The 14,142-nt window shown below is 33.8% G+C and overlaps 2 protein-coding genes across 6 annotated transcripts; one reads left to right on the forward strand and one right to left on the reverse strand.

Moving 5' to 3' along the window:
* Positions 1–1,274: 1,274 nt before the first annotated feature.
* On the forward strand, positions 1,275–8,792 carry LOC130713858 (transcription initiation factor IIF subunit alpha-like). Of its 4 annotated transcripts, none has more exons than XM_057563676.1 (10): positions 1,275–1,528; positions 1,765–1,923; positions 2,526–2,671; positions 2,863–3,227; positions 4,772–4,887; positions 5,639–5,776; positions 6,020–6,196; positions 7,134–7,352; positions 7,789–7,877; positions 8,484–8,792. In XM_057563676.1, exons 1-10 carry the CDS (start codon positions 1,358–1,360, stop codon positions 8,584–8,586), a joined length of 1,683 nt encoding a protein of 560 aa, XP_057419659.1. In that variant the 5' UTR covers positions 1,275–1,357; the 3' UTR covers positions 8,587–8,792. The 4 variants fall into 4 exon arrangements, with proteins under 4 accessions (XP_057419659.1, XP_057419658.1, XP_057419660.1 ...); XM_057563675.1 differs by having other exon boundaries at positions 1,276–1,528; positions 6,020–6,211; XM_057563677.1 differs by having other exon boundaries at positions 1,277–1,528; positions 6,020–6,211; positions 8,514–8,792.
* Positions 8,793–8,903: 111 nt separating this feature from the next.
* LOC130713859 (uncharacterized) lies at positions 8,904–10,207 on the reverse strand. Of its 2 annotated transcripts, XM_057563680.1 has the most exons (3): positions 9,656–10,207; positions 9,309–9,448; positions 8,904–9,224 (listed from the first exon to the last, which is right to left on the reverse strand). In XM_057563680.1, exons 1-3 carry the CDS (start codon positions 9,963–9,965, stop codon positions 9,060–9,062), a joined length of 615 nt encoding a protein of 204 aa, XP_057419663.1. In that variant the 5' UTR covers positions 9,966–10,207; the 3' UTR covers positions 8,904–9,059. The 2 variants fall into 2 exon arrangements, with proteins under 2 accessions (XP_057419663.1, XP_057419662.1); XM_057563679.1 differs by having other exon boundaries at positions 8,904–9,448; positions 9,656–10,199.
* Positions 10,208–14,142: the final 3,935 nt, after the last annotated feature.

Below are 14,142 nucleotides of genomic sequence, written 5' to 3' on the forward strand. Positions count from 1 at the left end.
GATGTTGGTAGGAGAAATTTAGGATCTACAACCAAATTTGAGATTTTTGTTTTATTGTTTCATGAAAAGAAAAAGTATAAATAATTTGGTGTCCTGGGACCAGATGAATAGCGCTAACTTAAGAACTTGTGGTTGGAGCGAAATATGCAAAAGTCATCTGAGAGTTGCTTAAAGCACATGTATCAGTATGAGCTCACATGAATAGTGTTAAGAACTAAAATTTAAGAATTAGCATTGAAGATGTTCTAAAAACCTTAAAGTATGTTTGTATGAGGTATTCAAAAATCCAGAGAATTTAAATTGTTAGGGAATTCAAACCTTAACTTACACTATTTCCTTGTTTGGATAAATTGATTTCTAGTATAAACTTTCTTTTTTGCTTAAATTAATTAAATTTCCTTCATGTATGATTTTTTTATAAAATAACGAAAGATGTATTTAAAAAACAAAAAAATTAATATTTAATAATAGATAGAACATTGATTAAATTTTTAAGCACTGTTTTTTATTAATTTTTTTTCAAACTAGATGATGTTTACGATATTAAAAAGGTTTGTGTTAACTTTGGTTATTAAATTTTTAAGCACTTCTTCACCTTGCTTTAAGATGTCACTCCTTGGGGGCTTCTTCCCCTTGGGAGGTTTCCTATTTTCCTTCACTAGGGAGACACGTTCCTCATAATAGGTGGATTTCTACCACAATAGATAAGTTTTCTACTCAAATAAGTTAATTTTCACGATTGGAGGTAGGGTTTGACCCGAAAAATAAATTAAACAACAAAATAATAATATGATGTAAAAACATAAGTTTACCCCCAAAACACTAAAAAATCATTAAAATTTCATTTTATTTTTAAAAAGATAGGTCATAACCCATAAGTTGGTCTATCCCATCATTAGCCTCCCACGTTGGTGAATTATAGTGTTAGATAAGATCATAAGTTGAATCACCCCATGATTTAACTCACATTTTCCATCGGACACGATGAAGGGTCAGAATTCAAACCTTGATGAATGAACTAATTTACTAAAAATGAATGAACTAATTTACTAACATTTGCTTATAAAAAAAATGCAGGTATTTTGTTACAAGAGAAAAGGCAAAAAAAACTATTGAAACTAGGCACAAACGTCTAAATACAAGGACAAAATACAATGACACATATAGGTTTTTTCCTTAAGAAAATCTTCAAAAATAAAATATGAACCCCAATACTATATATTATATTATTATTATATTAAAGAGGCGAAGGCTATTTATAGCGCGGTGTTGAATTGAAATTGAGAACAAGAGAATCATTCAGAGAGAGAGAGAGAGAGAGTTGTATGAAACCCTAATCTTTCTCTGAGAAGTGACAATGTCGATGGACCTGTTGCTGAAGCCTTCTTGTAGCGGTTGTGGATCAACCACCGATCTCTATGGAAGCAATTGCAAGCACATGACTCTCTGCTTGACCTGCGGCAAAACCATGGCGGAGAAGAAAGCCAAATGCATTGATTGTGGCGCAACCCTCACTCGCTTGATTAGGGTTCGATTTTCTTTCTTTCCCCTTTTTGCAATTTCCATACTAGACCTTCTTGTTAGTTATTCTAATCTTGTTTCGTTTTCAGTTTGTTGCAGTGACGTGATTGATTCATTGATTGAATGATTGATTAACTTGTGAAAATCCCAATTAGGACTCGTATAGCGTTATGCATTGCCTTGTGACCTTGTCCGTGCTTGTTTATTGGATGATGTAGAGGGTTAATGTGGTGTTTGTCACAGGAATACAATGTTCGTGCAAGTTCTGGCAGTGACAAAAACTACTTCATTGGACGATTCATAACCGGGTTGCCTGATTTTTCCAAGAAGAAAAGTGCTGAAAACAAGTGGTGCCTTCAGAAGGATGGACTGCAAACCCGCCAAGTTACCGATGCTTTGCGGGTATAATTGAATATATCCCTAATCTGCGTCTGGAATGCATCTGTCTATGTATGATGATGCCATCACTGTAATACAATGTATGAAACTGACATTAAAATTAATATACAAATACTTGATAAAAAAGGAATTTATTTTTGAAAGCAAAGCATAAGTAATAATAAAATGCTGAAATTATTGTGGTATTCTCACATATATCAGTATAAAGGTTAAGAAAAATGGACATGGGTCTGATATGGATATACAAGAATATGGCTGGCTACTATCTTCAAGTATTTGTCCTGAATATGCAAAAGTTGTTCCCTCTTTTTAATCATCATTAGGGCTGTTTTGCATGTAAGTCTAAAAGGAGTGCTTAAGCACCATATTTCACAAAGGAAATGCCAACTAAAAAGTAACAAACTTGTAGTAATGGACAGTGGGGATACTGTGTTGTTTTACTAATAATTGTGTGGCGCATTATGCCACGGTCCATTTAGACTATTTTAGAGTGAGGGGGACATTAAAGACGATTCTATTTTAGTCATCTTGGCAATATGTAATTACTGGTTACTCGTGATAGATCATAAGTTTATTTCCTGAATAACTTTTATTACGGTATACAGGAGAAGTACAAGAACAAGCCGTGGCTCTTAGAGGACGAAACTGGTCAGTCCCAATACCAAGGTCACCTTGAAGGGGCACAGTCAGCTACATATTATCTGCTTATGATGGAAAGGAAGGAGTTTGTTGCCATTCCTGCTGGTTCTTGGTAAGCTTGCTGAGTTAAAGAATAACGATTTGGTTTGTCTGCGAGAATGGTCCTATGGTGTTAGCTTGTTTTTTCTTTCACTTGGGATTTTTTATTTTCTTCATCTGGTCTTTTCCTATGGTCAGATGTGTGAGAACTGATCTGGTGTTCTCTTCAATCATCATCATCTTCTTCTTTTTCTTAAATTTTAGGTACAACTTTAACAAGGTTGCTCAATATAAACAATTGACATTAGAGGAAGCAGAAGAGAAAATGAAGAACAGAAAGAAACACGCGGACGGGTATGAAAGATGGATGATGAAGGCTGCAAATAATGGGGCTGCCGCATTTGGTGTGAAGGTTGAAGACAAGGAGATCAGTGTGTACGGAGGGAAAGGCCGTAAAAAAACTAGTGAAGATGATGAAGGTCATGTCTCAGATATTGGAGAGGAGGATGAAGAAGAGGAGGCAGGAAGAAAGACTAGACTTGGACTTAATAAAGGAGGTGACGATGATGATGAAGAGGGTCCAAGGGGGGGAGACAGTGATGTAGATGATGATGATGATATTGAGAAGGGTAAGTACTAGTCTTGTTGTCTTTTTTAGCTCTGAAGGTTATTATTTTATTTCTAGTTTGGTTTAGGCAGTGATATCCTATTTGATTTGTATTTTGCCATGATTAATCACTATAGGAATTTACATCTACTGAGTTCTGACACACACCAGCTCATATAGTGGAAAGAGTAAATATTGACCCTACATCCTTACATAGATAGTCAAGGTTATAAGTTATTAATGGTCATAGACTTTATATTTTAATCTTTATCATTCATGGTTTGACCAAATGGTCAAATTTTGCTCTTCTCACCCTCACATAGATAAGGCTCTCTCATCTTATATGTTCACTACACACACACACACACACACACACATAGAGAGAGAGAGAGCTGTGTGTGTGTGTCATGAATCAAGTGTCCCAAAAGTTGTTGGGTGAAGAGTGAAGATACATGAATGACTTCATATTACATTTCTAATACCCCTCTTCATATAAGAGCCCTTTAGGCTTGAAGCATTGATAATGCACATATCCACCTATCTTGCGCTGAAATTCAACTTTTTTATTAAAAGAATGAGGACAAGAAGAATCAAACTCTAAACCAATTGCTTTTAGAGACTTTGATGCCGTACCATGAACCAACTATCTTAAAAGTTTAAATTGTTTGGTGAAGACACAATAATGAGTAGAGATATTGACTTCAAAGTCCTTTTAAAGGGTTGGTAATTCCCACACCTTAGCTAGCTTTTGAGGTAGAGTTAGGTTTGGTCTAAATTTTCCAGATGGAATCCGAGTCTATAAAAGACTCGTAATTTTACCACCCATGACGGGCCATCTGCAAAAGTTTCAAGAATTAGATTTAGTCATGATAGCTTGAGAAAAATTAGTGAAGTTAATTTGTCTCGTGACTTTTCTACGAAAGTAAATCAAAGTCAATCTCCGTTGAAGATATTCCATGATAGGCGTGAGGGCAATCTAAATAATACTGGGTTTGCGATCTCGACGCCCTAAATGTCCAGCCTTGGGCATGGTGGGTGTGTGGTTAGGTTCTGCATAGACTAGAGATATGTGCAAAGATATTCCATGGTTAGGTTCCCCCTTGATTGCTTTATTATTTTGGATGTGTATGCCTAGTGGAGGATATAGCTTAGAGTAAATTGCAAGTCAAATTGATTACTAAAATGAATCAAATTTAGGCAGTTGAGACTTGAGACTTCATCTCATTTATGTTTTGAGGTATTTATTTTGGCCTTAGAGGCTTAGTTGCAGCTGGTAGCAAAACTGGATCACTTGCAGTTTTTTAGTACCTGTGTTGGTCTACCACTTGCTGATTTTATAGTGAGTAACTGATGCGACTATTGACTTGATTGGTGATGGGTCTATATATTTGGTGTCCTACGCTAGAGTGACCCGTTCTATTCAAGTATTTAGTCTTAACTTCGCCAAAATTGAATTCATTTTTAGGCTTTTTTATAGTTTGTAATCTTGTTGGAAGCTTGAGGAGGAACACTTCATCAGGTTTATGCTTAATCTTTCTGCTGATTATACCTCTTCATAACTTCCAGGCGATGACTGGGAGCATGAAGATATTTTCACTGATGATGATGAAGCTGTTGGCAATAATCCCGAGGAAAGGGAAGATTTGGCTCCTGAAGTTCCTGCTCCTCCTGAAATCAAGCAGGTTAGTTTCAAATTTCTCAAATACTGTTGACTAAGAAGTTTGATGTTCTTAGGACTTAGGATGATGTTTTTTTCCCAATATATTTCCATTTACTTGTTGTAGCTACTTCAAGGAATGTTATCGAGATATATTTTATATAGATTTAGTTATAGATGTCAAATTGATTGTGATATAGTAGCTACTTCTTTTTGGGCATTTTTCTGTAACCATCTCTAGAGGCTATATATTCTTACTGCATGCGAAGAATCTTTGTATCAGAAGAAAGTGAACACAAAATCAGGAAATATTGTTCTTGGTGAAACAACTTTAAAATAATAATACACCCAACCATTTATAGAGGAATTTCATCCAGAAGGGTACCTTCATAGCGCAGCACATCCTATTTGTGAATCCAGTATTAGAATGTCAGGACTTGACTAAACTAGATTTTTTTTTTCCTACAGGTTTTTACCGTCTTTTCATTTTCTGAGTTCCTTTGTTTCCTTTTCTATCATTGTCCATTCAGTCAATTTCTAATATCCTTTTTAGTTCTATCTATGTTCCTGTACTCTTTTTTTCATGTGTTCAATTACTTTGCAACCTAGCTTTAGAAACCAACCCTCAAAATAGGGATTATTGATGTATCATTGCTTGTTGTATTGATTTTTGGAATATAATATAAAAAATGACTGGTTGGAAAACTCCCAAATTTAGTTTTTTCTTAAGTTTGGATTTATATAAACCTTGTTGAGTTTCCCGCCCTTTAATTTAGGATGAGGAGGAGGAGGAGGGTGAAGATAATGAGGAAGGGGGAGGTTTGAGTAAATCTGGGAAAGAGCTGAAGAAGCTACTTGGACGTTCTAGTGGTCTAAATGAATCTGATGCTGAGGATGATGACGATGATGAAGAGGTATGGTTTTTTTTTCTTATCTTTTATTACACTTATGCAATTTTTAGTTATTTTTTGGTAGATGCACCTATAATTGCTGAAGTGTTCTTTGTGGCACTAATAATATGAAAAATAAATATAACTTTATGCAAACTTTAATCCCCTTTCTCTAAAAGGGGAATTATCTGATTTGAACAAATAGCTTGGATGGGTAAATTGGCCTTGAGAATTTTTATCCATTAATGGCCTATTTGATTTATCTAGATGGATGATGAGGTTGGCGTTCCTCTTGTGAGTGCTTCAAAGCAGAAGGATGCACTTAAGGAAGAACCTGCTGACAATAGCCCTTTAAAACCTGGAGCTACTACTTCAAAGTCTTCAAAAGGGAAGAGAAAAATAAATGAGGAAGCAAAAACATCTAATGGTGCACCACCAAAGAAGGTGAAAACAGAAAATGTATGTCATTTCTTTTCTGATCATCCTTTGCTTTGTATTTTTTAGAATTCGGCTTAGGCCTAACTTTACCCCAAAAGCTAGCTTAGGGGTGAGGATTGCTCTACCCTTTATAAGGACTATTTTGGTCACATCTCCAATCCATGTGAGACTTCAACACACTCCCTCACTCAGGGCTGGATATCTGGAGCGTGGAACTTGGAAGATTGAACATCTATGGATTGCCCATGTATAAGTAGTCTCCAATAAACAGATTTAGGATAAGCTCTAATGCCATCTTAGAATTTGGGTTAGGCCTAACTCTACCCTCAAAAGCTTGTTTAGGTGTGAGAGTTTCTCTATCCTTTATAAGGAGGACTATTTTAGTCATACATATAGTCAATACAGGATTTCTCAACATAATAATGCCTTTAATTTTGATCTATGGGCAAAAGAGTTTTAATTGTCATCCAGCTATGTGATGCGAATGTGACATCATTAATAGTGTTTACCTGTAATAACAATTAACATCTAAAAGTCAAATAATTTTTAATGATGTGGCAACACTTGGTTTAATGATAGTGTAAAAGAATTTTACACAAACTGCTTAGTTTTAAATAAAGTTTAACTGCTTTGGTAGGTTTTTAAAAAAATGCAGAAATGATTAAGCTTGTCTTAGCTTATATTATTTTGAGAAACTATTTTTCAGGACTGTTAAATGGGAAGGTGTTTTGAGAAGATTTTGACAAAATTTCCCCATATTTGGCTCTGAAAAACTTTACAGTTAATGTATCCAAAGGCAATATACAGCTTCTGCTTGTTGTATTGGAGCATTTCCAAAAAGCTCTTATTGTCAGACTCAAATCACTTAATTTGAAAGCTAACCCAAAAGGCTTTCCTGTTAGTGTTAATGAAATTCTTCATTATTTCATTGCCATTGAACCAGGAACCGAAATTATCTGTCAAAGATGAAAATGGGTCTGCAGTTAAAAGTAATGCTCCTCCAAAAGGTGTACCGCCTGCACCATCATCAAAAGCAGGGTCTTCCACCACTGCTTCTGGACCTGTGAGCGAGGAAGAAATCAGGGCTGTTTTAATGCAAAACACTCCAGTGACAACACAGGATCTTGTTGCTAAATTTAAAGCAAGACTAAGATCACCAGAGGTTAGCTCTATCTAAAAGTTTTGATCTACCCTTTATTCAGCTGCATTTGTTTGCTTAGTCATTCTTACGACCAATGTATGTATGACAGCATCTCAATATGTTGTATCATCTTAATCAAGTTCTTCTTGTCAAATTTAGGTTTGAGGAAAAGAACTTGATTGTTAAACGTCACTTAAATTCTGTAGACCAACATTTTATTCTATTTAGAATGAATTTGTGACTGGCTAATGTCAGAGTAAAAGGATGTCATTTAACAATAGTTTATGGTAGTTTAGGGAATAAATGCCTTGTTCCATTTTCAACAGATGTGTAGCATGTAAGAATAAGAAATATGACCCCTTGTTCTTAGCTTGAGACCTCCTAAGATTTAAAGATAGTCTTTTGTCATACTCTTCCAAGGTTTAATACATACACTCAGCTTCTTTACTATGTGCAGGATAAAAAGGCTTTTGCTGATATCCTGAAGAGAATCTCCAAGATACAGAAGACTACCAGTGGCGCCAGTTATGTTATTTTGAGAGATAGGTAACAATGTAGTACCCTTTGATAGGTTGTGCTGGACAACACATTAGCGTTTGTACTTTTGTCAGTGATGACATGTGAGGCGTTATATAGCGAGAGAGATTATTCAAGGCACCTTGTGTAATACATTGCAATATTGTACTCGGAAATAGTAAAAAAAAAAAATTATAATGACAAAATGAGAGCGCAATAGATTGGCACAAGAGAGACTACCCTATAAACTAAGAGCATGTTTCTATAGCGATTTTTTTATGTTTCGGTTAAAAAGAGGTGATAGCATCTACCATAACATGTTTATCTTGTCTGCATATTTTTCTGTTGAGCAAAAAATGTGTTTTCAAACTTTAAAATATGTGTATAGAAAAAATGGTAGTAGTAACTTCTTTATCAAGTATAAGCATGTTACTTGTCATTTTATGAGATTAGCCACTTTGAGACTTAACATTTATATTATAGGTTTCCGCTAGCATGAACTAGTGAATTGGTCTTTCTTCGTTAGAAGAGAGCCATTTTTTGTTTGAACAATCGAAGAGAGCCATTGACTGTTAGATTTAGATTTAATAGTATTTTTAATGAATGGCCATGATTTATCCTCGGCTACTGTTGTAGGAGTGCACTGATTCATCCCTCTTTACACAGGCAAACGAGGAGATCAGCGTTCGAGCCTAGGCCTAGCAGTCTCTCAGTCATGTCCAAAGCAGAAGATCTATAATTCCCAGTGATTTTTCTGTATGTCCAAAGCAGAAGATCTATAATTCCCTTGATTTTTCCTTTTACAGATCGTTCTTGATTTTCACATTGTTGTTGCTGGTAGTTTTGCCTTTGCCATCTTTGTGTTGTTGCTGGTAGTTTCTAGACACAACCCTTAACCATCATCTTTGTGTGTTGAATGTGAACAATGATGATTGTTTTTTAGAATTCTTCCGGATAAATTAAGGTTTGCTAAAAATATTAGGTACATAGAGTGGAGGGTTTTTTTTTTTTTTTGAAAGTCATTATACGAAAAGGTAATGATTTTTATAAATTCGAGAAAGTCATATGTTAGGATAATATCTTTAATGAGAGAAATACGGACAATTTTATTTAGAAGTACAAATTAACCATTAAATGATTTAGTAGTCACTACATCCTTGGAATCCAATCACAAAACACATGAATATGTATGCAAGACCATATTAACAAACTTCAAACTTTGGAAGAGACAAATACATGAGGAAGAATATGCACTGCAAGCCTGAAAGCAGGTTCCTCTGCAGAAGATTCAAAGGAATTTTCTCTGCAGTTAGGTCCCATTGGGGAGAAAAATGAGCCTTCACTTTCACTTTCACCCTTATAAGGCTTCTTCTGTTCCTGTGATGAGCACAAATAGGCTTTTTTGCAATAAGTCCTCTCTGGTGTGTAATATTTAACAGTGTGAGGAAGTTTGAATCTTACACTCTTTTGAGATTTCCCACTTAAGCTTTTGCAAATCAAGGAACAATTTGACATATCTTCAGATTCTTCATCGTGGTTAATGGGTCTGTCTAAACATAAACTGTCTTTGGTTTCACTTAACAAAGATCCAAGGAATTGACCTGAAACAGAAACAGGTACGCAACCGGAAAAAATGAGTAACACGACGAATATACACTAAGCAAAATCAAGAATGACTAACTGAAAAAGACAATATAAAATTTTGACAGAAGCAAATACAACATCTGAATATTTCTTCATTTTTAGAAAAGAAAATTATCTTGGGGGGTGACTGCCCCATTTTTAATGCACCTCGGCGCATCACTAACCTGAACAAGGGTGAACCTTTTTCATGGAGTTCCCACAGAGTTCACCTCTCATGAGGTACTCTGGCTTCAAGCTAGGAGAGGCTACTATCCAATCATGTAGAGTTAAATTCCTAGGCATGAGAATCGTCTTCTCTGGTGTCTCCATGTCTATCTTTCTTTTGAGAATCTTGCTCAACCTTCTTGTGTTCTCTATCTCCCCACAGTTGTCTTGAATTCCCTCCTCCTTCGAAGGTGACCCTTTTCTTGTTCTAGATGATTTAGATTTTTGGCATGGTATTATGTGGCACAGAGTGCAGAGGTTAGCACCCATGATTTTAATGTAAGAAATCAAGAATGAATTAATGTGTTAGATTAGTCATGGGGAAGAACTGAAGAAGTAGAATATAGTGAGAGCAATGAAATGATTCAGTATCTTTTGAGTTTATATAAAGGGATTATGAACGGTGAGAACTAAAGAAAGCAATGGAACTTCATGATCGTAATACACTGCCTTAGATTGAGTGTTGTACTTTTGTAGGTACTCAACATGTTGATTCTTCGAAATTGACTTTGTTTTCTTGTGGTTTTTAAATTTTAATTTGGAGATTAGGATTGACATGTGAAGAAGACAACTAAAACGTTAGTTCCAATTTTTTATATCAGCATTACACCATTACAAGAAGGGGCATAGTTTCTCTATGCTGATCTGCAACCAAGTATGACTCTAGTTTACTTTTTGACAAAATTTGGTGGTAAAAACTAAAAAGATGGTGGCAAATCACAAAAGGACAAAATTCCCAGCAAGAATTGAGTGATTCATTTTCCCGTTGTGATTTCCACAATTGAAATGGATTTTGTCAGTCAAATATTATTCCTCTATGGCTCTATGCCTCCCATCGTGAAGTTCAGTTTGTATTTTATAGTTATACACTTTGGCTTTGCTGGAAGAGTAAGAACTTTAATATTTTTTCAGATTTCGTCACTCATTTCATGGGCTACAACACCTTTAAAACACAGGAATTACGGATAAAAACAAAAAAACTAACTGATACTAAAAAAAAATTCATAATATTAATCATCAGTAAAACTTAGTTAAAGACTCCCTTATTTCTACCATTAAACTCAAAAAGTTTTTTTTTTTTTTATTTCACAACTAAATTCGTGGGCTAACACCTTTAAAACTCATGAATTTCGACAAAAAAATGAAAATTTGCACCAACACTAAAAAATTTGTCCAAATTTTACGTTGAGAAAGTTTGGTTAAGACTCCCCTTAGTCATACGATGAAACTCGGAAATATTAATCTTTTTAAATTCCGCCACTCATTCCAAAGGTAACCTTTAAAATTCAAGAATTTCGACTAAAAATTAGAAATTTCAACCAACACTCAAAAATTTGCACAAATTTTAGCTTGAAAAAATTTGGTTAAAGCACCCTTTCATTAGATGATGAAACTCGAAAAAATTATTTTTTATGAATTCCGGCACTCATTCCAAGGGCTAATACCTTTAAAATTCAAGAATTTCGACTAAGAATTGAAATTTTCCACCAACATTTAGAAATTTGCAAAAATTATAACATGAGAAAGATTGTTTAAATTTCTCCTTCATCATATTACGAAGAGTGGAGAATTTAATTTTTTTTCGGATTTCGTCACTCATTCCATGGGCTACAACACCTTTAAAACACAGGAATTACGGGTAAAAACAAAAAAACTACACTGATAGCAAAATAAATTCATAATATTAATCATCAGTAAAAATTAGTTAAAGACTCCCTTATTTCTACCATTAAACTCAAAAAGTTTAATTTTTTTTTTATTTCACAACTAAATTCATGGGCTAACACCTTTAAAACTCATGAATTTCGACAAAAAATTGAAAATTTGCACCAACACTAAAAAATTTGTCAATATTTTACGTTGAGAAAGTTTGGTTAAGGCTCCCCTTAGTCATACGATGAAACTCGAAAATATTAATTTTTTTGAATTCCGTCACCCATTCCAAGGGATTATATCTTTAAAATTCAAGAATTTCGACTAAAAATTGGAAATTTCAACCAACACTCAAAAATTTGAACAAATTTTAGCTTGATAAAATTTGGTTAAAGCACCCTTTCATTAGATGATGAAACTCGAAAAAATTATTTTTTATGAATTCCGTCACCCATTCCAAGGGCTATACCTTTAAAATTCAAGAATTTCGACTAAGAATTGAAATTTTCCACCAACTATTAGAAATTTGCACAAATTTTAGCATGAGAAAGATTTTTTAAATTTCTCCTTCATCGTATTACGAAGATTGGGGCATTGAATTTTTTTTTCGGATTTCGTCTCTCATTCCATGGGCTACAACACCTTTAAAACACAGGAATTACTGGTAAAAACAAAAAAACTACACTGATACTAAAACAAATTCATAATATTAATCATCAGTAAAAATTAGTGAAAGACTCCCTTATTTCTACCATTAAACTCAAAAAGTTTAATTTTTTTTATTTCACAACTAAATTCGTGGGCTAACACCTTTAAAACTCATGAATTTCGACCAAAAATTGAAAATTTGCACCAACACTAAAAAATTTGTCAATATTTTACGTTGAGAAAGTTTGGTTAAGGCTCCCCTTAGTCATACGATGAAACTCGAAAATATTAATTTTTTTGAATTCCGTCACCCATTCCAAGGGTTAATTAATACCTTTAAAATTCAAGAATTTCGACTAAAAATTGGAAATTTCAACCAACGCTCAAAAATTTGCACAAATTTTAGCTTGAGAAAATTTGGTTAAAGCACCCTTTTATTAGATGATGAAACTCGAAAAAATTATATTTTATGAATTCCGTCACCCATTCCAAGGACTAATACCTTTAAAATTCAAGAATTTCGACTAAGAATTGAAATTTTCCACCAACGTTTTGAAATTTGCACAAATTTTAGCATGAGAAAGATTGTTTAAAGTTCTCCTTCATCATATTATGAAGAGTGGGGAATTTCATTTTTTTTTCGGATTTTGTTAAAAAGTACTTTTGGCCCCTGATGTTTCAAGTTTGTACAAATTCTGCCCCTATTGTATTTTTGTCGATGTTTCTACCCCTCATGTTTTCAAACAGTGCACCGTCTACCCCTCCGTCAGTCAAACGTTAAAAAACTAACAGAATGAGCTAATTTGGCTTTTTTTTATATATTTTTTATACCTGCCACATGGAAATTACAAGTAAAATTGGAAAAATTGGGCATGGGAAATTCAAACTCAAGACCTGTAAGTAGCAAAACATGCATTTAACCAGTTCAGTTACATACATAATTGATATATACATCAAGCAAATTTAATTTATATCATTTCCTTGATCATCATCAACTTCATATACTCATCTTCATCTCTGCAATCAACTCAGGAACCTCTCCTGAGAAAGTCTGACTGACAGAGGGGTAGACAATGCAATTTTTTAAAAACAATAGGGGTAGAAACGTCGACAAAAATAGAGTAAGGGCAGAATTTGCACAAACTTAAAACATCAGGGGCCAAAAATGTTTTTTAGCCTTCGGATTTCGTCACTCATTCCATAGGCTATAACACCTTTAAAACACAGGAATTACGGGTAAAAACAAAAAAAACTACACTGATACTAATCAAAATTCATAATATTAATTATCAATAAAACTTAGTTAAAGACTCCCTTATTTCTACCATTAAACTCAAAAAGTTTAATTTTTTTTGATTTCACAACTAAATTCGTGTGCTAACACCTTTAAAACTCATGAATTTCGACAAAAAATTGAAAATTTGCACCAACACTAAAAAATTTGTCAATATTTTACGTTGATAAAGTTTGGTTAAGGCTCCCCTTAATCATACGATGAAACTCGAAAATATTAATTTTTTTGAATTTTGTCACCTATTCCAAGGGTTAATACCTTTAAAATTCAAGAATTTCGACAAAAAATTGGAAATTTCAACCAACACTCAAAAATTTGCACAAATTTTAGTTTGAGAAAATTTGGTTAAAGCACCCTTTCATTAGATGATGAAACTCGAAAAAATTATTTTTTATGAATTCCGTCACCCATTCCAAGGGCTAATACCTTTAAAATTCAAGAATTTCGACTAAGAATTGAAATTTTCCACCAACATTTAGAAATTTGCACAAATTTTAGCATGAGAAAGATTTTTTAAATTTTTCCTTCATCATATTACGAAGAGTGGGAAATTTAATTTTTTTTTCGGATTTCGTCACTTATTGCATGGGCTACAACACCTTTAAAACACATGAATTACGGGTAAAAACAAAAACACTACACTGATACTAAAAAAAATTCATAATATTAATCATCAGTAAAAATTAGTTAAAGACTCCCTTATTTCTACCATTAAACTCAAAAAGTTTAATTTTTTTTGATTTCACAACTAAATTCGTGGGCTAACACCTTTAAAACTCATGAATTTCGACAAAAAATTGAAAATTTGCACCAACATTAAAAAATTTGTCAATATTTTACGTTGAGAAAGTT

The sequence above is a fragment of the Lotus japonicus genome, chromosome 4 (assembly GCF_012489685.1).
Source record: "Lotus japonicus ecotype B-129 chromosome 4, LjGifu_v1.2".
In the NCBI taxonomy this organism is placed as follows: domain Eukaryota; kingdom Viridiplantae; phylum Streptophyta; class Magnoliopsida; order Fabales; family Fabaceae; genus Lotus; species Lotus japonicus.

Bases quoted from the DNA above. Each gene is read 5' to 3' on its own strand.
- LOC130713859 (XM_057563679.1), bottom strand. From the start codon at position 9,965: ATGGGTGCTAACCTCTGCACTCTGTGCCACATAATACCATGCCAAAAA. The intron at 9,449-9,655 runs GTTAGTGATGCG...TTTCTGTTTCAG, and splicing joins AAAGGTTCACCCTTGTTCAG to GTCAATTCCTTGGATCTTTG.
- LOC130713858 (XM_057563675.1), top strand. From the start codon at position 1,358: ATGTCGATGGACCTGTTGCTGAAGCCTTCTTGTAGCGGTTGTGGATCA. The intron at 6,212-7,133 runs GTATGTCATTTC...CCATTGAACCAG, and splicing joins AGAAGGTGAAAACAGAAAAT to GAACCGAAATTATCTGTCAA. The intron at 7,353-7,788 runs GTTAGCTCTATC...TACTATGTGCAG, and splicing joins CAAGACTAAGATCACCAGAG to GATAAAAAGGCTTTTGCTGA.